We start from the raw sequence: 24,531 nt of genomic DNA, 5'->3' as shown, positions 1-24,531 counted from the left end.
TTTCGATTTGCAGCTGAAGGGGATGAATTGCTGCCAAATCTCCAAACGAAAAACAGCTTTTTTAATTTATTGCTTGTGTGGAGGCCAGTTTTAATCACGGTTTTGAGGAAATGTCTCTGAGCTTGCATCACATTTGTTTCTACTTGCAATTGCCGCCAATGCAGTGAGGCCAAAATAAAAGTCTTGTATTAAAAAGTTATTCTGAAGTTGGCTCTGTTTAAAAGTGTGTTCTTCATTCCTGAAAGCACTAATTTAAAAAAAACAAACTTCAACTAATTGTCTTTTTGTAGGAGCAACTTCTTGGTAGTATTCATTCTTCTTTAGAGGTATCTTCATTCTAATACCTTCTTCCTCTCTCTATTTTTAAAAATTGCTCCTTCCCCATCCCAGCAACAGTTGCTGACTCAGCCCACCTCTTAATTGGGGGGATATAACTAACTCCACATAACTTAGTACAGAATCTAGCGCTAAATGTGTATGAATGAATGAATGAATGAATGAATGAATAAACCTTTATTAGGCATAGATAAAGAAACCGTAAAAGCAAACATAATCAGTCCTAATCCCATTTATCAAAAAAGGAGTTAAGTTACTAAATTACTAATAGTACATTTACAGTTCAACATAAAATATCAATTTTTTTGACAGATTACATTAAGAAGGCTTAGAAATTGCTAAAAGTAAAAATTTAGAAACTCCCTCTAGCACATCTGGTGAGCAGTCATTTAGGAGATGCTTCAGTTTTGCCTCATCCGAAAGACCATTCATTTTGCCGAGAAGTGGAGTCATGTAAGCATGGCAGGATCTAGTGTGCCGAGGACAATAAAAAAGAATGTGTATGATTGATTCAATATTTCCCAAATTACAAGGGCAGAGACGTTCTTTATATGGTATTTGCCTATATCTGCCTTCTGTGACCTTGGATGGAAACATTGAATCTTACCAAGGAGATTACACGACGTTCAGAAGGGTGGATCAAAATACTTAGATAAGGAGCCATTTGCCCATACTTAAGCGGGATAGAGAAATTAAGAGGGGAGCAAATTGTAGAAGCAAGTTCAAAGAGGTTTTTTGCCTCAACGTCTACCATTCTTTGCTTTACTCTTTGATAAACTCCAGGGAATGGATAGAAGCTTAAAAGATCGAATGAAAACCCAATTGATTCAATTTTTGATTTAATTTGGCTATACCATTCAGAAGAACCAGACTCAGATAACATTCTGAATAGGAGAGTGCCTGGTTTCGCATTATAATGTAACTGGAGCCAATAGCGTATGGTTAAAAGCCATGCTCTTGATATTAAGAGTGATTGTCCGGTCTCCAGACATAATGCAGAGTATGATACAGATTTAGGTAACCCCAAGATAGCCCTCAAAAATTTAATTTCCTCCTCAATTTCCCCAAAGATGTAAATTTAATTTGGCAGGTGGTGCCTGTGTAAAGTTTCTGAATAAGAATTAGAAGTCTAGGGTCTATATTAATTTTAACTAATTTGTCCCATAACAGCGATCTATTAACAGAGTCAAAGGCTCCTTTAAGATCCAGAAAAGCAACATATAATTTTTGATTTTTTTAGCCTTGTGTACTTGTCAATCAAATGAGCTAGAACAGCACAGTGATCAATTGGTGAAGATCCTTTTTGAAATCCTATCTGATCCCACCCTGGAAGACCCAGATCTTCCATCCAGGATAGCAGCTTGTTTAAAAGATGTTTGGCATAAAGTTTACCCCCCACTGATAAAAGGCTAATAGATCTAAAATTGGAGGGATCACGATGGTTGCCTTTTTTGTAAATAGGCACTATAGTTACATTTGTCCATTCAGCTGGTATTATACCTGTTTGGTCCACCACTGTAAATAATGAGGATAGAATAGGGGCCCACCATTTGGGGTCCACTTTCAGGATCTCCGGCAATACCAAATCAGGCCCAGAAGCTTTCCCTTGTTTAATTTGGGAGACTAGCTCTATAATTTCTTCAGGGGATACAGGAGACCATGGGGTGGTTGCTAAAAGATTTATAGTAAAAGATGGTAAGCCACTTTCACCCTCTTGGCAGAATAAGGCGGAGAAGTAGCGGCACCACTCATGCGGGAAGATGACCATCTGAAAGCGAGGTGCAGTTTTCTGAGCAGAATTGGTGATTATACCCCAAAATTGCTTAGAATTTTTATGTTCTATGGCGGCTAGTAGTTTATAACACAAGCGGGAAGCATAATTCTGTCACTTTTCTTGGATCAATTGTTTCAGCTGCTTCTTTAGTGTAAAATATGTATCGGGAATTTGAATATCCCCTGAATAGCGGTACTGCTGGTAAACGGATCAAATCTGATTTTTGAGTTCCATACAATCCCTATCAAACCAAGGGGATGTTGTTTGGGATCCCTCCCCTTTACCACCTTTAGCAGAGGGCATACTAGCGTAGGAGACTAAAGTGGATGAAACCCCAGAAATTAATAACTCGTATGTCTTAATTAGTTCTATCGGATCTGACTCATTTAAAATTTGGATTCTATAGCTCTTGTACAGCTCCATGTAGAACAGTTCCCTCATTTTCAGATTTACTGTAGTATTCCACATGATTTTAGGCCTAATTTCATATTTTCAAGCTCTACATTGGGGATAGAGTATTGGAAAGAACCTAAATCTAGCATGAGTATTAAAGGAAAATGGTCACTCATTCCTAGATCATCAACCAAAAAAATCAATAACATTGACCTTGACGTGAAGTGGGACCAAGAAATAATCTATAACACTGGAACCAATGGCTGAAGTGTAAGTGAATTCACCTGAATTGGGGAAATCTACAAGGCCATTTAACCATATTTTATTATAATTGACACAGAATCTGGCCAAATAGAGGCCAGCTGCATTCGTTTTATTATCTTTGGAACATATTTCTAAAGTAAATAAGTCAAGGAAAGATGAATTGGGATCTAAGTTTATGGCAGTACTGAGCAACGGCTCTGAATTTCCAGTCCTGGCGTTGAAATCCCCACCAATAAGACAATGGCATGAAGGAAATTCCATGTCTAACTCCTTGACAATTTTGGAGAAGGTGCTCCAATTCTGGGATAATAATTGGTTGTTTGAGCCAGGAGGGAGATAAATATTTACAATTATTAATTGGAGATTAAGAATAAGCTTGACTGCATGACATAATTTGCTAGTTGTCTTGGTGACCACCAGTTCTGTGTTTAGCTGGGAAGAGACAAAAATTGTCATCCCCGCTTGCAAACGCCCCTTGGAGCTTGTTCTATAAGCTGGAATATTGTAGGAATTAAAACCTTGAAAGTATAAAGGAATTTGAGACCAGGTTTCCTGCAAAAGGATTACATGAAAGGCACATAAATATCTCTGGAAAGTCTCATCGTTAACCTTGCTTCGCCATCCCACAATATTCCAAGAAAGAAGTTTTAAATATGTCCTTGGTGTGAGATCAGATATTGCAGATGTAAGTCAATCTGATGGGAGAGCTTGAATGTCTTCCTCTCCATGTCCCGAAGAAATAAGCTTCTGTTTTTTAAACTGTTGAACAGCAGATGGTCGCTGGTCCTCAGATGCAGCCTGGAGCTGTTTTGTGGGCATTGTCATTTGCTCAGATGAGTCAGATCTGCAAGCCATTTAGTTATTTGATTTTTCTCTGTAAACCGCTTTGTGAACTTTTAGTTGGAAAGCGGTATATAAATACTGTTAATGTTAATGTATCGTCTACGTATTTCTGACTTTATTGTAACTTCCTTAGATACTTGTGGAGGAATAGTAGCAGAACCAGGGCCTAATTTCTCTTCTGAGCAGGCCTGGACAGTTGTGACCTCAACTGAGAGAGGCACCCCATCAAGTAGACATTGCTGGCGTTGCTGGATCTCAGCTGTTGTGTATATAACTGTGCTCACGGGACTCTGATGGGGAATATTAGAGCAGTCCTGACTGAGACTGATGGGGACTGAGCAGTCCTTGTTCCAGTAGCAGTTGAGGTCATGGTCATCTGTCCAACTATGGAGTCTTTAAGTTGGACTCTAATATTATCCAAATTATCAATAACTTTGGCTTGCTCTCCAGCAGTCAGATTTTTAAAAGCCTCCAAAACCTCTGAGGAAAGAGTTCCCTGCTCAACCTCCAGTTGGAACAAAAGTTCTCTAAAATCTAGGTCGTCTTCCCCAATACTGTCTTGGTTGCGTATAGATTCCCATCTCATATTGCTTCCATTGACCACGCTGGATTTCTGGAGAGCAGCGCTAACACCAGATGATTGTAAATAAGCTGTTGGCAGTTCCAAGTTGGGTGCCTTACCAGCAGTATTTATTGGCTCCCCAAATAGTTCTGCCGGAGGGGATGTTTGTTCAGCTGTTTCTCCTCCACCTTCTTGTGCAGAGGCCAGTAGAAGTACCAAGTCCTGAGAGTCATCCAGCTCTGCCAGTTCTCTCTCAGAGGGGGGGAGCTGTATCCATGTCCTCCACATGGCAAACCTGACTTGAATGGACCATAGCCTCTACTGCCACCGTGGGAAGTACCCTAGGCGTTAGCCTTGCCAAGGATTCCTCGAGGGAGGCTGTCATCTCTTCCAATTCATTTGTGGCTATATTCAGAGGGTTTTCCAAAATAGCCTGGACATTCGGAGCATCGTGTAAATTTTTAGCACTGCTCCTCTGTAAATCATTAGCAGCACAAGTCCAGGGCAGATTTTCCAAAGTATTTTGAGAGTTAACTACATAGCTCTCCAGCAGGTCATTAGCAGCAACAGTCCTAGGCTGCATGCCAAGCCTCTCAAACCTTGACCTTGGAATGATAACAGCTGGAGGAGCTGCAGATAGGTGTTTAGGAGGCAGCATTTGTGGCCGGCTTATATCTGTAAAAACTCTCATTGCTCTTATTTCATAAGAGTTCAGAAAATCCAGCATTCTGAAAAGCATCAGGGGGATGGTTTCTGGAGGAAAAATCCATTACGGGTTACAGGCCATGATGTGTATGTGCAACCTCCTGATTTTAGAAATGGGCTATGTCAGAATACCAGATGCAAGGGAGGGCACCAGGATGCAGGTCTCTTGTTATCTGGTGTGCTCCCTGGGGCATTTAGTGGGCCACTGTGAGATACAGGAAGCTGGACTAGATGGGCCTATGGCCTGATCCAGTGGGGCTGTTCTTATGTTCGGGCTTGCAAATTGCAGCCTCAATTTTGTTCAATCTGGAGGGGCAGCCAATCTATGGTAATATTTTAAATCAATCAATTTGGGTTCCGATCAAAGTAATCTAGCCAGCGGGTCCACAATTTTAAATTTATTTAGCCACTTACCAACATTGTATACATTCTTTTTAAGTTCAAGGGTCACCTGTTTCACTAGAAGATGCCGAGATACAGCTGGATTCTCTATCTTCTCCATGTTCTCCCTTTCTCTTCCCCTACTCCTAGGCTTGGGAATTAAGCTTTTTTGCCTTTTATGCCTCTCAGGTTTAGGAGTGAAGCGTTTATGTCTCCCGTGTGTCTGCTGTTGCGGTGGCTGGGAGTCAACAAAGTGTTTACAAAACAATTCTCGGAGGGAGTTAACTGACTCCTGGAGGGTGCGAACACGGGAGGCTGTACATTTTATTTCTTGAAAGAAAATCAAGGCGGTCCTCCCTGTTATCACACACTGCTCTGCCATAAGCGGCAACAAGGGGCTATTGGGTGAAAACGTATCCTCCTTACCCTCATTTAAGTTCTGAGGTTTGTCCGCGTCAGCGTTATCTTCCAGGAGGCGGTCGGTAAGAATAGTATTTTCCTTTGTTGAAAGGGAGGGTGTAGAAGCTGTGCTGTGTCTCCCAGCTTGCAGAGGTCTTTCATAAACAGGTTCAGAAGCATTCTCACAGCACTCCCCATTTTCCTTTTCAACTGCAGAAGGTAATGTGTATATAATATAAAAGATTATACAGGTCGGCCCTCTGTATCCACAGGGGATCTGTTCCTGGACACCCCCCCCCCCCACACACACACACACACAGATACCAAAACCAAATCTTAGCAAATCTGCGGGTCATGAGGACCCCCGGAAGTGCCTTTTAGCAGTGTCCAGAGATGTTTCTCTATCCTTGGGTTCTGAACTTGCGGATAAAAAGGACCCACTGTATATACATGCAACCATTTCCCTATATTGTCATTAATTTCATAAATAAATTTTTAGAATGTGCTGTCACAAAATGTGGGGATGACCAGACAGATTTATCTAAAAGGGGTTTAGATACATTCATGGAATACAAGTTGACTGGCAGCTACTGTTCAAGATGGCTGCATGCTAGCACCAGGTTCAGTATGCCTCTGAATGCCAGTTGCAAGGGAACCATGGTGGCTAGGAGTATAGATTCATTTCCTATTTATGGGCTTCCCAGAGGCCCCTAGTTGCCACATTGGCACGGAATGCTGGACTAGATGGTCCATTGGTCTGATCTGGCTGGGCTGCTCCTATGTACTCATTTTGTTATACAGTACTGTTAAAATCTCAAAGAGTTTGTTACGTACAGAACGTAGGCCAGGAATAAGTAGATAAAATAGAGAATCTCTTTAAGTGGCCAACTCAGTAGCATCTTGCTTTGCAACTCAGTTTTGCGTGACCCACATTATATTATATGGGAAAACATTAAAAGGCTGCAATCTGGGAGGAAGGAGACAAACAGGTGCGTTTACCAAAGGGCAGATTTAACAGCTTCCATTGGTGTCCTCAAGTCCCTCTTTCTCAATAAAAATGGTAAGTTCCCACTTGTATGGGAAGAACATATTTGATGATGGGTTACATGACCTCTGCCAACAGAAATGCTCTTGAGAGGTGGTGCATCCCATGAGCAGAAATGCTTTGCAGTTCTGCCCCTCACCTGGTAGTCTACGAAATATGCACACTCTCCTTTTGTATCCACTCTCTGTCTTAATGATAGGCAAATTTCTCTAGTTTGTATGGGACGACCACATCTGAAATATGTTGTGCATAGTGTTTTCTTTTGGTTTCCTGGCTCTTGAGTGATTTGTCTTGGCTTCAATTTCTTCTAGGAATAGGAGGATTACAAGAGTTTGTACTAAAGTCAGCCACGCTGTCATCGTCGCCAGCTTGCCCGCCATTTACACCGCTCAACTTTGAAGCGACACCAATCGTTCGAGTTGCTATTGAGCCAAAACACCCAAGTAAGGGTCTTGCTTCTTGTTTCTGAAACATGCCATCAGAATCCAACTCTGCGGTCACTGAAAAGCAAATGCATTTTTGAAAAGCTTTCAGAGCGGGGGGAAAGGTGGTGATAAATGTTTTGGAAATAATATATCCTTAGATGATTATTTTTGTTTTGCAATAAAGGAATATTGATTTTGGGTTGGAACCAACTGTACAGCATAGTCGTATTAGGTAGACCTTCATGTTATAGGTATACACGGTGCTGCCATTTAAAACGGCAGCCCTATGTCATGTTCCCTTCTCCTTAACAGTGTATTACAGCACTTGATTGTAATATCTAACTGCTTATCTTGGTGTCATTGTGCATTTCTTCACCCCTTCGCTCTACATTATTGGCAGCTTCTAGGGGTGGCATGGAAACTCTTTGTGTAATGACATTAAGACATGGGGTTTGCATTCCAAGGGGGAAACAAGCAGTTAAACATGGAGGAACCTAGAGAGAGTCATGCCCAATCTTTTCCAAAGAAAGAAAGTTACTATATAAAAATTCCTCCAACTACTGAGCAGTGTGCATTCAAAATTTAAATTCCCGGTGTTAAACATGGATTTTTCAGAGACTCCCACTTAAAGATTCTTTAATTTTGGTCTGTGCTCTTCTTTCCTGCGCCCCATGCACACATTCTTTTGAAACCGGGTACCCCAAGCACTGCTTCCTTTTTGCAAATGTGTTTTGTCTTCTCAGGTGAGATGCCTCAGTTGCTCAAAGGCATGAAGCTTTTGAACCAGGCTGACCCCTGTGTACAAGTTCTGGTCCAAGAGACGGGAGAGCATGTGATAATTACAGCAGGAGAAGTCCATCTTCAGCGCTGCTTGGATGACTTGAAAGAGAGGTTGGTTTCAGCGGGTGGAGGGAGGTGGGGAGAGGAAAGAGGAAACGTTCACGGTTCAGTGGCTTTAAGTAGCATTTTTTCAGTTGGTTAAACTTGTAACTGAGCTGTAACTTCTGGAAAGGTCACCCAATTCCTTTGCACCATTGCTGCTTTGCAAATGTTTTTAAAAAACACTTTTAATAGCTGTGAACTAATCTACGCTTGGGGAATGCCAGTGTTAATCCTGTTCACGTAGGTTCCGGAACCTTTTTGGGGGTGTTTCTGCTTCCCATGCAGTAATTCCCTATATGAATATTTGCTTCTGAGGAGAAAAACCACATTGCTTTGTGGTTGGCCTCAGCTTCCTAACGTGTTTGTACCACATACACATGCACAAATAAGAGATGTGTAGCAGACAGTGAACATGGCTGCGTACCAGAGGGCTTTCCACAAGGCATCATGAAGCAGCTGCCTCTGGTGGCTACTCAGCTTTGTTGAGGACAACCCGGTAGGAGGCAATCAAATGTGAGTTGTGGAGCATCATCCACCACGTTTTTCTCCTGCACGAGCCCCACTAAAATGCATGGGAGCTACGGAACAGCATGGCTTTTGTGCAGCTTGTGTTCATTTCAGTAAAGCTTGGACAGGAACATTTCTCAATTTGTTATGACCTGTGTTGATCCGTGTGTAATAGCAGTATGGACACTGGATTTTTGTAATGCTTGCCTCTAGTTACATTCCCCCATAATTCTTCTCTGACTCAGATTGTGATCTGATTTGAAGAAGAATTAAACTTGCATTTTTTTTTCTCACTCATTAACTCTCTCCCTCTCTCCCATACATGCACACGTGCAGTCTTCCAGACATCAGGTAGGGGTGGGAAAGCCTGGGGGAGGGATTTAGGCACCATCAAGTTTCCATTGATTTTCATCATCAGGATGAAAGCTTGTTTCAGAGTGAAGTCATAATTGGGCTTGGAAACAACAACTCAGGGCCCAATCCTATCAACTTTCCAGCACCAGTGCTGCTGCAATGCAGCCTCGTGGTAAGGGAACAAATGTTTCCGTATCTTGAGGAGGCCTCTGTGACTGCCTTCCCATCCCTGGATGCAGTGTGCACCCCATTGGCACTGCTGCACTGGCACTAGAATATTGGATAGGATTGGGCCTCTAGCCTGCATTCTAACTTCTTAGGAAATAGCTCTATTAGGAATAAAGCACAGGGGAATAAACCTATCAATAGTGAGAAGTGTGATAAAGTAAGCATTGCCTTCTTTCTTGGCTTCCATTCGTGTGTAATTCATTAATATCTTGGGAGGCAGCAGTCCAAGGCAGTTAGTCATATGACAATGGGGATGTGTGACGTTAGTATCAAGTGATTGCCATTCAGTTTAACAATTTGCCCCTGGAACTGCATGCCTCGCTGTCTCATTGTCTTTTTTCCTTTTGCTGTCAGGCTTAACTTCAGTCTTTCTTACTTTCCATAGGTTTGCCAAAATAGAAATTAGTGTGTCAACGCCAATCATTCCATTCCGTGAAACCATAACAAGGCCCCCCAAAGTTGATATGGTGAATGAAGAGATAGGGAGACAGCAGAAAGTTGCCATCATACATCAGAGTAAGGAGGAGCAGAATAGAATCCCAGAAGGTGTTCAGGTTGATGCAGATGGACTTGTCACAATGTCCACACCGAATAGGTACGCCACTCTCAGTGTTAGAGCCACCCCACTTCCTGACGAAGCTACTCGGCTTCTTGAGGAAAACAGTGACTTGATTCGGATGGTGGAACAGTTCACCTCTTCTTTGAACGAAGGTAACAAAACCCAGGAGATGAATCTGAAGACTCAGGAAAGGATACAGGAGTTCAAACAGAAACTAGAGCAAAGCTTGCAAGGCCGAAAATGGAGAAATGCTGTTGAGGGGATCTGGTCCTTTGGCCCTCGAAAGTGTGGACCTAACATTTTAATGAACGGATGTGAAGGCTATGAGAGATCTGTGTGGCAGTGCCTAGACAAGGCCACGAAGGAAGCCAGCCTGTTTCGGGATTTTGACAATAGCATAGTGAGTGGCTTTCAGTTGGCGACGCTTTCAGGACCGATGTGTGAAGAACCACTGATGGGCGTCTGCTTTTCTGTAGAGAAATGGGACATGAGCAAATTTGTGGAGCAAATGTTGGTTGACAAGCAGGATCCGGAGGAAGGGAAAGTTTCAGGAGAGAGACCAACCAAAGAGGAAGCCACTCCTGTATTGGGGAGTGAATTGGACTCTACTTCTGAAAATAAGTTGCTCCAGGATAGCAACCAACAAAATCCCAAATCGTCTAATAAGCGCAAAGGGGAGACTCTGATTGCGGACTGCTATGGCCCTTTCTCTGGACAACTAATTGCTACCATGAAGGAAGCATGCCGTTATGCTATGCAAGCAAAGCCACAAAGGCTTATGGCCGCCATGTACACCTGTGAAATTATGGCAACTGCAGAAGTTTTAGGTAAGAATGTGAAAACTGTGTGCATGAACAGAAAGACATGCCATGCTATTTGTGGAGATTGCATCTGTAGGTGTAAGTCTTGATCAAAGCAGCTGTTTGTAAATTATTTTATTTGCCGAGGTAATGCTACCGTAGACTTGTTATCCGTGGGTGGTAGTATCTTATTAACTTAATAGTATTTTCTGTCTTCGTGTACTAACTGATAAACAGCTGTTCCCTCTAAGCTGCAGAGCTGTGCAACTTGAAACTCAGCTCCGTGCAGCTTGAAGTTTGGCTTTCCCAGAAATCAGGTGATGACAGATGACATCATAGTTGAGCGTCCAGTGTTATTGCTGCATAGCCGTGGAAAGAGTCCGTGCGGCAGTGCTGACCCCTTAGAGGGAACACTGCTGACAACTGCACTTACTAGTTAACTTCAAGGATTACCACTTCTTGTTTCCCCTGCTTTTCCTTCAAGCCTGATTCTACTTAGGGTGTTCCTGCCATTGGAGGGTAAGTAAGTGGCTACCAGAGCCTTTTCAGTGGTGCTGCCCTGCCTGTGAATCTCCCTGCCATAAGAGTGTTACAAACCAATAATAAACTATTATAGAATCACAGCTGTGCAGCTAATTGGAATTTCTTAATTGAGGCAGGATTCTCTGAGACAGTGTTTCTCAAACTGTGGGTTGGGGCCCACTAGGTGGGTTGTGAGCCAATTCCAGGTGGGTCCCTACTCATTTCGATATTTATTTTTAATGTATTAGACTTGATGCTACCATGGTATGTGACTGCATTTGGGGAAATGCTACAGACCCGTACTTCTAACATGCTACTATGTATATTCTTTTAACAATGATAGTAAATGGGACTTGCTCTTGGGTAAGAGTGGGTAGGATTGTAGCCTAGGATTATTAAAGATTTTCCTGCTTGAAAATCGGGGGATTGTCACTCCCGAATCGGCCTTTTCAGCCACACTAGACGCTGTTCCAGAACCACCTTTCAGAGCGCGATACCATAGTCTTTCGAGACTGAAGGTTGCCAGCTCCTGCTTGATGATGCTACTTCTGGTCATGACATCACTTCCGGTGGGCCCTGACAGATTCTCATTCTAAAAAGTGGGTGTTGATGCCCCACATTTTCTAACGCACATTTGCTAGAGGTGGCTTCCTTTTGGTTAAAAATAAAACAGATATCCCTTGCAAGAGACAAATGGATGGATACATACATGTTGTGAATACATAGGTCTTAATTGGGGGCAGTATGTATTCTAAGTTCTTTGGTGACTTTCTCCAAAAGCAGTGGTCCCCTATTGACTCTTAGAGTAGTAGGTAACTTATGTCTTGGTAAGTAAAGTGATCCCCATACTGTCGGCAACTTTGAGACTTAACCTCGCCTTACTTACCTTCTACACCATGGTGTAGAGACCCAGTATGATGGTGGTGATCAGTGTCACACCTAAAATTAAACCTGAGAGCAGAGCCTTGCCTTGACGTATTTCTTTGAACTGCACCTCGTCTATTTCAGATGTGTAAGAAATTATAATCCACTCCTGCATAGCGGTGAAATCTGGAGCAATTTCTTTCCTTTGGAAGGGTCAGTAGCTCAGTAGTAGAGCACCTTTTTGCATCTTCAGGTAGGGCTGGGAGAGACCCCAGCTGGGAACCTTGGAGAGCTACTGTCAGTGAGCACAGATCATAGTGAGCAAAACCGGCCAGTGATCAGCCTTCGTACCAAGCAGCTTCCTCTGTCTCAGTGATTTTGAGGAACTACATATGATTGCTGGAGCACCTGAGCAACTCCATAACGAACCAAACCTTTTCCAACTCCAGGTTATGTCTCTTCATTTGGCTTCCCCAAGGACTCGCGTCATAAATTGTGAGATACAAGACTTCTTTGCATAATGATTTTATGGTAACTCCTCATATTGTCTCCTCAGGCCCTCACTGTGTCTGTTGTCATGTAGATTAATTAGTCCTCCTAATTCAGTAATTATAGATCTGAACTGTTGAAGGGGATGTGACAAGCTCAGTAAGCTAATGAGTGTTGCGTTTTTGCAGGTCGCGTATATGCTGTCCTATCTAAGAGAGAAGGTCGGGTGTTACAAGAGGAGATGAAAGAAGGGACGGATATGTTTATTATCAAGGCCGTGCTGCCAGTAGCGGAGAGCTTTGGTTTCGCTGATGAAATCAGGAAGAGAACAAGTGGCCTGGCCAGTCCACAGCTGGTGTTCAGTCACTGGGAGGTAAAAAAAATCCTTTTCACTCCCATCTATCTTGGTGTGCTGTTTTCCTGCAGATGCAGCACAAAAAATAAAAAGGAATAACAAAAGTTTGGGAGGGGGAAGGTTAAATGGTGGTCAAGACTTACACTTACCTTGTTCTCTCCTAAACTACAGCATACAAATAGACTTCATCTGACTGCATTTGATCATTCTGATATATGCCTCCAAGTATTTCTGTAGTGTTTCCCAAGGCTTTAGATGGTTAAGGAAGTGGAAAGAACCATTCTTGACCAGGCTAGCCCAGCATAATGTTTTCAGCAGTGGCTAGGTGGGTGCTTCTGAGAGGCTGACAAGCAAGGCATGATGGCAGCCTGACACCTGGAAGGTTTTGCACTGAGACTCCCTGCCAGTAACTGGGAAGGGGGTTTGCAGATGAAAGTATTCGGACTTCTGTTGATGTCATTGCACTCTGGATGACAGCAGAATTGTGACAGGGCCTGGTTTGGAATTGCGCAGGGGGGACGGGACACAACCACCAGCCAATCTGTTCTTCATGATTTTTTGAGAAAACAGCTCTGTTTGCAGTGTCCCAGTCCATACTGAGGCAGGGGCTACTTGCCTATCATTACGTGTATCCAATTATGAATGAAATCGACCTAACAACACTGCTTCTGGACAGCCTCTATATATCTCAGTGAGATTCTTGCTCAAGCATCTTGGAAGGGAAGGAAAATTATCCAGAAGCCTTGCTTGTTTCGTGGATGGCAAATATGTTAACACTTTCTGAGTTTCAAGGAGCCCTGAATGATAAGAATTGCTGAGAACATCTTGTATCCAAGTGTGCGTTTTCCTTGCTCGGATCTGTGAAAAGAGAAACCAATTGCAGACTTTAACAACCAACTTAGAGAGAGGGATGTAATTTTCTTCTCCTTTCTATTTCTTAGCGCATCTTTCCTTCAAAAGCTCTTGATTGTAAATTACACGGTTGGAGGAAAACACAAGTTAAAAAGAATAGCCAGGGCTCAGAAACCGGGGGACAGGCCATTTAGTTTATTGCTGCTATCAACCTGCAAAGAGCCCCTGAAAATTTAAACAATATTTGATCCATGATATCGGTTTCAACATTTCAAGAGATTCAAACTTCCAAAAATAATACTTTTATAGAAAGGACATTTTCAGCCAGCACCAAAACACTTGTGTTTTTCTTCAGTACTGCTTGGCTGGATTTGTTGTAAAAAGATCATCCCTGCTGGATCAGGCACCAATAGTCCAGCATTATGTTTCCCACAGTGGTCAACTGGATACTTGGCAGGGATATTTTAAGCAGGGAATGAAGGGAACAGCCCTTCCCTGCTGTTGCCCCTTAGGAAGTAGCATACAGCCTCTGCAAAGCATGTATCCGTTTGGCTGCCATGATCCATAGCCATTGCTAAGACCAAAAGACTTCCATGAATTTGTCTACTCTTTTAAAAGCATCTAAACTATTGATCTTCACCACTTCGTGTGCAAATGCTCTGAATGAGTGATGTTGTTGTATGAAAAACACTCAATTGTCTGTACTGAATCAACTGCCAATCAATTTTGTTGGGCGACCCTGGTGCTGGGTGGGCTCATTAAAGGCAGGAAAGGCCTCATCTTACTCTTGACTGAGTATTCTTAGAAATATCGTTTCCTGCAGAGGGGCAGGGGAGTTGTAGTTTTCTGTGTCTTCAGTTCAACTAATTTGAACGGTGGGAGCACAGGAAATTACACGTTCCGTGCACTCCATAAAGAAACAATGTACCAAAGACTACTCAAGAGTGTCCAGATGATATTTATGAGGTCACTTAGTGAACCATCCCTGTTTGTCTGGGAAGGAAGGTGAACTGGCAAGGACAGGTGGCTGGTTCGCAACAACAGCATTTGGAGCTGGGCCCCAGTTTGGAGGGTCCAGACTCAACTCATAATGTGGCATGGATTGTCAAAGAGCTCCATTTTCAAATTCTTCATCACTAGATAGAAATGCAGCTCTGAAAGGAACGATTGCTCATCATAGAGTGTGACTTCACCAAGGATCTTCTCAGGAATCTGCACGAATTAAAATCTGTGCAAGGATTTTAATTTTATCTGTTAAACTCCATTCCACAAGGACAGTCTATGCGTAGAATCAGCATGGATCTGGATGTGCATCTTATGCTGTGCTGCAGTGTTCACTTAATCTTGCTTCTCTGGCCTGATACATTTAGTGATTCACAATGTTCGACTTGGGCCAGTTGCACATGACTGGTTGTGTATTACCAGAGCCAGATCGGGGCCAATGACGAGTTTGTTTCATATTGTCTAATTCATACTTTTTTTGTGCATAAAAATATCTAAGTTTGTTCCTTGTTATAGTTTAAAATACACACACCCCCAAACAGCAGATTTTATTATAGATGCATTTTTTTGTTAGCACCTTTTGGTTGCCTTATGTTCTGTAGAGAGCTGTTTGATAAGAAGGCAAGGAATGTAGCCATTCCTTTTGTCAGATTCCTTTAACGTCCTGTTTCATAACCGTATTTAGCTATATTAGAATGTCGGTACAGACTTGCTTACAGGCTTACCTCAAATAGAAGAAAAACATCTTTCCTGGTACTTTTATAGATTCAGCAAGATTGTTGAAGCAGAGATAGTAGATGTCACTATAAGTCCCTGGTGTGATTGCTTTTTATGCCAGTAAGGCTTTGATTATAGAACAATGTGAATGATACTGTCAGATTACTATTGCATGCATTTTTTAACTGATGTATTTAGGGATGTACTCAATTTATAATAGGGTAAAACAGAACGGAGACTTTTGAGGCATCTCTTGTTCCATTTCTAATTTTTAAGGCGCAGATTAGATGACATGCAGCCCAGGGAATTACGGTCTGCGACCCACTGTCTTGTCCATCAAAAGACATCAGAGAGATGGGACAAAATAAACAGCCTGCCCCCAGTTTGTTTGATTGCTTTTTCAGACTTTTAAAAGAGAGTGGTTTAAACTAACTTGGTGTGTAGTGGACAGAGTCTCTGATGTAAGTGATGTGGGGTTGATTCACGCTCGAGCTAGGCACCCCTTTCAGCATATTTGTATTACAGGGTGGCTGTAAGGATAACTAAGAATGTAAGGAGAGCCCCGTTGGATCAGGCCAAAGGCCCATCTAGTCCAACTTCCTGTATCTCACAGTGGCCCACCAGATGCCTCAGGGAACACACAAAACGTGCATCCTGGTGCCCTCCCTTGCATCTGGAATAAACCAATGTTCCACATGGGATGACCACAAGAGATCATCAGGCAAGGTTCTGAGTTGGGTGCCAGCCTAGTCTGAAGTTAACTTGGCAGGCCAAGGCAACAGGGCCTTTTCAGTGGTGGCACCTATCCTCAAGAGCACCTTCCCTAGAAAAAGTAGTTAGGCTTACTCTGTCATAGGAAGATCCTAAGAACTTCATCCTTCATTCATGAGAGGTTTTATCTGAGATTGATTTTTATTGTCCTACTGTTTTAAGCTGATTGTTTTGCTGGCTGCTAACTATTTTGCTGTGTTGGTTTCATTTATATCGTCGTTATGGCTGCTGCTGTTCTATATTCTTGTGAGTGTCCCTTAGAGTTATAGTGAACAGTATGGCAGGATGAAAAAAAAAGACCACCTGACACACACAAATGCGATAACTGCCCTGAGCTCCTGGGAGGAAGGGTGGGATACCAATGTGATCACTTCTAATGTATGTTATTAGTACTGGTTAAAAAGTTTGTTCTCTTCTCAACCTTGACTTCCTTTTGGCAGAGGCATTCCTTCCCTGTGTATGTTTCCAAAAAAGACAGATTAGAAAGCGATAGCCTTTTAATGTGGAGGTGCAATCTAGTTTGCTGCGTATAGACAATATTTTCTACTCATCAGATTTCACTGCAGTAAATATTGGAAGCTGGTAAAAAGAATTTTAAGTGAAAAATGACACACAGCACAAGGCTGTGGGATGCCAGTTCTTTCCTTCTGTATTTCCAAGATCAACAGAGAGTGTTCTCTTTAAGTCTTGGCTGCTTAAAAGAAGTGCTTGAAGAGCTGTTCCATTTATGCCACAGTTAATCATTTAGGGATCTTGGCAAAGGTTTGAGGGTTTTTAAAAAAAATCCACTTTAGTTGTATGGGCTTCTCAGAACTTTACTTGGCTCACTTCTTCCAGTGCAGGTTCTGTGCTCCTCAAGCTCGGACAACTTCTGATACTTTCCATACATTGAGTAAAATTAGTGACAGTGGCTGGGTTTTGATCTCCCTAACTGCTACACTCTCTTTACAGGCATTTGTGCAGCACTGGTTGGCCCCAGTGTATCAGCGCACCTTAACTATTGCACAACTGACCTGTACTCTTCTGAGTGTCTCTCGGAATAAGCCACTGTAATGTAGAGGCTAGAGTGGACTGAGATGGAGGAGACCCAAATCTCAGATTTGGCATCAGCTGCCTCATAGGGATGTAGTGAGAATCACTGTGGTTAAACCTCCCCCTAACCCCATAGACACAAGGTACAGTGCCCTGAGTTCCTTACAAATCCAATAATACAAACACTTCACAGACAAAGGAGGAAAAGGTTCCTAAGTTATGTACAGCGCAATCCTATCTTGCGCCGGAACAGGCCGGTCAGAAGACCTGCGCTGTATCCAGTGCAAGATTGGGCCCAGAAGTGGCTCAGCCAGAGGCAAGGGGAAACTCTTCCCCTTACCCCTGGGTAAGCCACCACAGCCCCAATGGATCTCCTCAGACTTGCGCTACCTCAGGAGATGGCATAAGTCTGAGGAGAATGGAGCAGCTTCAAGCCACTCCATGCTGCTCAGGGAACGAGCTTGGAATCCAGTATAACAGCTGGGTCCCAGCCCTGTCTCCTGCTTCCCACCTGCCCGCCCCTGGGACTACCCTCTGCCCACCCCAGAATGCCTCCCTCCTGCCACCTCCTTGCTTTCCCCAGACCCCTGCATCGGCCGAATATAGTCTTGGGCTTGATGGGATTTGTGTGTTCACTTGGAGATGGCCTCAGACATGTTCTCTCAGACTAACCTGCCTCCCATCGCGGAAGTGAGAATAAACTGGGATTTCCCCATGAGCTTGAAGGATGGGTGAAAGATAATTTGTTACATTTTGGTTTATCAATATGTGGCCACTACATGTTTCACAGCAAGTTTGTCATTCCTGTCTGGAAAACAGATACTTGCCCCTAGGCTGGCCAACTCGCTTCAATGACTTGAACATGCTGGATGAAAGAGATTGCTGTGAAACTGAATGGGTTTTGAGTTGGGCCCAGATCTGGATGGGAGGCTGCGAACCCCAAGTACCCTGCTCTGAGCTCCTTGAAAGAAGAGAAGGATACAAAAATAGATGCATGAATGACTACTAGCAGCATGCCTGCATCCTTGCCAAATACCAATAAGCCATCAAATATCAAGATAAGATCCTGCAAAATTTTCTCTCTATGTCTTAATAGGCTAATAGGAAAGTAGGAAGAAAATAGCCCCAGGCGTGAGCCTCTGGCCTGTGGCCTGGCTTGTGTGTGCTGGGCCAGTCTTTAAGTAGAGAGTACACGCAGCAGCCTTTGTCCCTGCAGAAAAAGGGGTGGTGGAAAATGTTGGACAAATACAAATACCTGCAGTGAAATCTTTATTCACTTGTTGACATGTCAAAGCAGAAATTCTTGTACTGAACTAGTCACTTTCCAAATGGTACCATTTAAAAAGAAAATAGAGCTGCCTTACCTATTTTGCCACTTCAACCTGATGGTTTCATAATATGTTGAAAATTATAGTTCTGTCTTTTTTTCCTTTCCACTAATGCCCTTCTTCCTGTAATTCTTTTTCCCTAGGTAATTTCGGATGATCCATTTTGGGTACCAACCACGGAGGAAGAATATTTGCACTTTGGGGAGAAAGCGGACTCTGAAAACCAGGCCCGCAAATATATGAACGCCGTCAGGAAGCGGAAGGGCCTCTATGTGGATGAGAAAATCGTGGAGCATGCTGAGAAGCAAAGAACTCTCAGCAGAAACAAATAACTGCCTCCACTTCTGCGGCTCAACTCTCTTGGTTAAGTGCGGGTGGATTGTTTTCTATTCCAGAGATTGAAAAAGTCACCTTGGATGTGCTGTTCTGTGTGGGTTTTCTGACTGTGAGTTGTCTGTGGCTTGAGTTTTAATAAACCTAAGCCTTTTCAACCATTTTACTATATACAGTGGGTCTCTTCTTTTTATGTTGTTGGTTTTCAAACTTTCTACCTTCACAGAACTCTTTCCACCTCAACCTGCCTTTAAGTCAGTGTTGTAGAGAATTCTGGGATGTTTTCTGACTCAGGCTGCAGTATTTAATCAACTTTGACTGATTAAAACATATTTTGATTAACTGAAAATGTGCACCCAATGAATCATTTGTTGGATTTTTTTTAAAATGCTGATGCTTATTTTTAATGCAAATAGTTACACAAACTGCACATGACCATTCCCATATTACAAGAGGCATTCTTCCTTCTCTCACACACCAAAGGGAACACCTCTTCTAAGAAGATGTCAGCTGCAGTACATGCATACATCATCTGAAAGCAAATGTGAATGTGCTTTTCTTTAGAACTGTTAGTTTTTTTCCCCAGTACAAATGTATGCAGATGATCAACTGATAGCTCAGTCCTATGCATATTTGCTCAGAAGTAAACCCCATTGAGTTTACTGGACTTACTCTCTGCTAAGTGTATATAGGATTGAAGCCTAAAACTGGTACAAGTTAATCAACAAAGATTTTTTTTAATCAGGTGATGGGTCTGGTTCTAAGGTGGACTCTCATACAGGGTAGTATCCAGGCCTCTGTGACTGAAGCTAGAACAGGGTGGGGCAGGAAGTAGATGGAGCTGTCTGATTTGATCTCTGATTTCTTCCTACTAATGGTTTGGCTGTAGCTTCAACAAAAAGACACTTTTTGTAAATTAGGCTGCTGAAGTGAAGAAAACTTTAGGGAGAACCAAGAGTGATTTTTGAGCAAAAGGTTTCAAGTTCAACTCCAGCACTGGGCTGAGCATGTGCTCAGAGGCACTGTCTTCCTTAATTCTAAGTGGGGTCTGCAATCTGCAAAGCAACTGTTTTGCACCTGGCTCTGGGTTGGTGGCCCTTGGGGTTCTAGTAAAAACCCCAAGTCGATTCTGCAGCCCTGTGGTCTGCCTCTTCTCAAGGTGGCTGCTATGATTTGCAATTGCTGTTCTGCTCTTTCCGTGGCCTTGAAGAGAATGGAACAAAATACTCTTCTGACCACATTTTACACTGTGTTTTTGTGTGGTTTTCTTTTTATTGCAATTGGCAGGGGGCAAGCAGTCCTGCAATTTTAAGTGACCTTGCCTGCGTCTTCCAAGTAAATTAACAGAATTAGATTGACATGTTCTCTCAGGAATACTTTTGGGACGGGTGCCCAGTTTGCACAACAGAGATAAGTTCTCCATGGGTGAACATCTCATTAAGGGCTACTACCTGGTTTTGTGTGTGTGTGTTGTTTTGGGGGGGGAGGGGGAATTACAGGGGAAGAGTGTAAAGGTATTTCAGATGACCAGGCTCTTGTAGCACAATTGCAATAATTAGATAAGAAGCATGGTTGTGTATACTGCTCCTTTGTTTTCATCTTGTGTGTGTTCTGGAGGGAGGAATCACACCCATAACATGGGGTGGAATTCTGATTAGTACTTCTGCAATCAGAAGCTCTTTCCACAAACAAAAGCTTGCACAAGGACCCTTCGGTTACCAGAACACTCCTTCCATTCCTGGAGGAAGCTTCCATTTGCAGAGAAAGTTTCTAACCACAGAAGTACTAGTCAGGATGCCTCCCATGAAGTCTTTATTCTGTCCATTTTATTGTAGGATCCCTTCTTTGCCACAGGGCACCTGTAAATAAGCGGATCTCCAACTTGCTTTCCACTTGGTTCTAGGGACCTGCCCTCATCAGACCTGCATTATGGCTCTTTATGGCAGGACTGTGTGATGCTGAATGAAAATAAATCGATGTTTAAATTATGTATTCTGCAACCTTTATACATTTTGCAGAGATGCGTGCTTTTCTTTGTGTAATTTTCCCATGGTTACTATTTTGCCTAATCCTCATTTTGTTAGAATAACGAAATAACTGATCATTGAGTAATATTATTTTATTATCTTGTCCTTCCTCTCTGCATGATGTACAAGACTTGCTTCTTTTTGCCCTCCCAAGAACCCTATGAAGTAGGTTTCGCTGAGAGATAGTGACTGGCCTAGGTTCACTGTGACATTGCCTGCTTGTCACATTTGCCGCCATCATTTTCTGATTCACAGGGTTATCCTAGTAGGATCGGAAGCACTACTAATCTCCAGACTCTCCTACCTGCATGTTGAAAGAGCAGTAGGCATTGTGGGACAGAGTTCTGGGAGAGGACTCCACAATAAACTTCATAGATGGATTCTCATACCTCTGTCCAAATAGAAGCCTTCTTAAAACACTTAAGAAACAATGAACTTGTGTTAGGAACAAAGAAAACTTTACAGGGCAACTCTGTAAACAGCAACTTTGCTAGCTAACCTTAGCTGTCAATTTTCTGTTCCTAGAGAGCTAGGGCCTCATTCTGTCTACCACATCCTTCCAGAATTATAAAGGAGGAGAGAGCTTCCCTCTTGATTGACAGTTCATTTCATCTGTCTCCCGGTGAGCATCATGGCTCAGTGGGAATCTGAACTGAGGTCTCCCCACTCAGCTTGCTAACTGCTGCACCCCACTGGCTCTCTGTGGAGCATGACCCACTACTCTCAGTTGTCAACCTGTGTTCAAGTATACCTTCACAGCCAGAAGGACTGGAAAATGGAATTTTTTAAAAATAAAAGAAATCAAATCTTCAAGATGCTGAATGTGCCTAATATCTTAGTCAATTATTTTTCTGAATAAGTATCTTGGCGTATGTGCATCTTCAAGTTTCATCAGAGTATTTGGTATAGCAAGTAGGGTTCAGCTTTAGCTTCTATGCCATATCCAGCCTCCTAAAACATAGCTATGTTTTGCCTGGCTATGGAATTGCTAACTCAGAGGTAGGAGAGGGGTGTGGGAAAGTTGGCATTGGTCAGACAGAACATGTCTCAGTGGTAGAGCAAATGCTTTGCATGGAGGAGGCCCTGGGTTCAATCCCTGGCATCTCACAACATGCTCTGGTACTGCTGATTTTTCACTTTGTTCTAAGTGGCAGTGGTGTTCGTGCTCCTGTTTGTGGTCCCTATGTAGACTTTTCCACACTCGCAAGGAATATGATATACACCAGCCGTGGAAAGTGGTGGTCTTTTATGTTTTATACTCATCCAGTCACAGAAGCCTTAGTGTGTCTGTAAGCCCAAAATAGCTTTCCCTACTGTTGCACAGTGAGACTGCTGCATTTTGAGAGCCCCAGGCAGTCTTCTAAGCTTCCTGCAGCCTCTTCCAGGTTGTGTGGAGGCCCTTCTTTTTGCCCGGGCAACCCGCAGTGCAGATTTCTTTATTCTGTACCAGTTTTAAAAGTGGAAAACTCCCCCCCCCCGTATCTGCGGGCACAACAGAGAACTCAAACTGTGGATGCTGGATCCGTGGATACAGGGGGACACCTATACTGAGCTACATGGACTGATGTCCCAATTCCATAGAAGACCGCTTCATATGTTTACATGACAAGACTTGTCCATGGACCAACTGAGGGGATGAGAGTTGAGGCCTCTCACCTATCAGGTCCTTTTCCAGAGGGGCCCAGCAGGAAACCTTGGTTGCTAATCAGGAAGGTAAAACCCACAGGGTTGCTAAGCAAATGCCAGATTGTTCCTCCCTATGTCATTCTTGCTTAAAGAATGATTTTATATAGTTCATGAGATCTGAAGCAGGAACAGAAGAAATGGAACTAGCAAGTCAACATGCCCTTCATTTTGTCCACTTCTTTTGATAGTTATTTCAATGCCAAGAGAGAGATCTAAAAGCAGCTTCACAGATCTGTTTTTTCTTGAGCATTTTGATATTGACAGTATTTTTGAAAATCCCCTGCTAACTGTGAAGATAAGCAGGCTGGAGAAGCAAACCATGAAACAGTTTCACAGGGGGAGCGTTAAGGCAATTATTTGGCCCCCAGTCATTCCAATTTAATGCTTCATTTAAAATGACCACAAACAGCTTTTCAAAACAAAACCATACTGTTCATCTTGTATTTTTTCCCCCTCTAATATGCAGGCACCAAGCAGGATTAATTATAAACTGCCTGACACAATAAAGATGGTCACTGAGTGGCCACTTGCTGGACAGCTTACAAGACGACCCAAACAGTTTTGCATGGGTTTGCTGTAGGACCCAGGGATCCAGCAAATGCCAGCCCATGCTGTTTTTGGCAGTCACTACATTGTAGCTAACCATGGTTGTGGGGTCTTTTTCCCAAAAGGGTGCATTTGATCTACCAAAATGCCTGTTTGTTTCTAAAAACAAAAGAACATAAGAAGAGCCGTGCTGGATCAGGCCAAAGCTAATCTAGTCCAGCTTTCTGTATCTCACAGAGGCCCACTAGATGCTTCAGGGAGCGCAAAGATGACAAGATACTTGCATCTCGCTACCATTCACCTGCATCTGGCATTCTATTTACCCTCGCAGCCCCCAATGAAGACATTAGACTGCAGCTTGGATTTAACTTGAGCCACCTTATTAAACACAAATGACCAATTTTTAAAACACGAAACCTACTGAAGCACGGTCCCTCCTTCGCGAGTCTGCGGTAGGCGAAAAAACTGCCACGCACAGCCAATTCGATTGACAGAAAAAATATTGGATGTTTTTATTCTCAATCCCCTTTAGAATTAGTCCAAGCGTGGAATTGACCTTCACTGCATCTGCATGTTGGGTCGACACTTTCATCGAGCTGTCTATCAGTACCCCAAGATCTCTCTCCTGAGCTGTCACAGACAGCTCAGAACCCATTAGCCTATATGTGTTTTTTTTTTTTTTTTTTTGCCCTGATATGCATTACTTTACACTTACTTACACTGAAACACATCTGCCATTTTGCCGCCCTTCCTGCTAGTTTGGAGTGATCCTTTTGGAGTGTTAATATTTTATATTGTATTATGTTTTTTATTTTTTGTAAGCCGCTTTGAATGCACATTTGGGAGATAAAGTGGGATATAAATTTGTAAATAAATAAAAATAAACTTGGCAGACAAATTAGCTAAGGTTTCCCATGAGCCAAAGGCACCTACCCATACATGAGATTGCCTGCTGTGCCTCTGAATTAATCACTTCCCTCCTTCTAATAAACTTTCTCTGGAGGTGGGTAAATTTTCCTTGTCTCTGCATTGGCTGTGATTGGGTTGTTCACTCGCTTAACGTCAGTATAAAAATTACACCAGAAATCCCCATCCATGCAAATAGTAGACTGCCTATTCATCTCTGTATGAATCAGTGTGCAGAGCTCATCTCCTCCCAGTCAGGGAATATAGAACTTGCACAGAGAAATGGGGTGGGAACCACTGGGAATAGCTAATTCTTGGGTTATACAGTACACTCCACATGTTTTCTTTGTCAGAAGCATGTGTCCATGCTTCTGGGGGGAAGCATGTGCTTCAGCTGGGAAACTGTGGTTTAGATTTTTAAAAATTCTAACAATACCTGGGCCTGGATTTCCCCAGTATTTGCTGTGAATTATTCGCCCTTCTGCCAAGTCACCTCTCTGAGCTCATCCTGGCTCATTCACTATCTGAAAAGATTGCTTTCCTTGCCGTGCTCGAATGGCCCAGAAATGTTGAAAAGCATGAAAGGGGGAGGGATACCCCAGCCTCCTGTGCATCTGCCAAAGGTGATGTCATCTGTCTCATCA

General features: G+C 42.8%; 1 protein-coding gene across 1 annotated transcript in view; it reads left to right on the top strand.

Moving 5' to 3' along the window:
• Positions 1-19,071, top strand: part of EFL1 (elongation factor like GTPase 1) — a 65,872-nt gene extending 46,801 nt beyond the window's left edge. The window contains exons 16-20 of the mRNA XM_066635460.1: positions 7,014-7,145; positions 7,871-8,018; positions 9,484-10,484; positions 12,521-12,705; positions 18,533-19,071. Coding sequence (XP_066491557.1) covers positions 7,014-7,145; positions 7,871-8,018; positions 9,484-10,484; positions 12,521-12,705; positions 18,533-18,721 — 1,655 coding nt within the window. The 3' untranslated portion in view covers positions 18,722-19,071. The remainder of the gene's footprint in view (positions 1-7,013; positions 7,146-7,870; positions 8,019-9,483; positions 10,485-12,520; positions 12,706-18,532) is intronic.
• Positions 19,072-24,531: the final 5,460 nt, after the last annotated feature.

This window comes from Tiliqua scincoides, chromosome 8 (assembly GCF_035046505.1).
Source record: "Tiliqua scincoides isolate rTilSci1 chromosome 8, rTilSci1.hap2, whole genome shotgun sequence".
Taxonomy (NCBI): Eukaryota; Metazoa; Chordata; class Lepidosauria; order Squamata; family Scincidae; genus Tiliqua; species Tiliqua scincoides.
The sequence above is the reverse complement of the archived record's forward strand: the minus strand, read 5'-3'. Positions and strand labels throughout refer to the sequence as shown.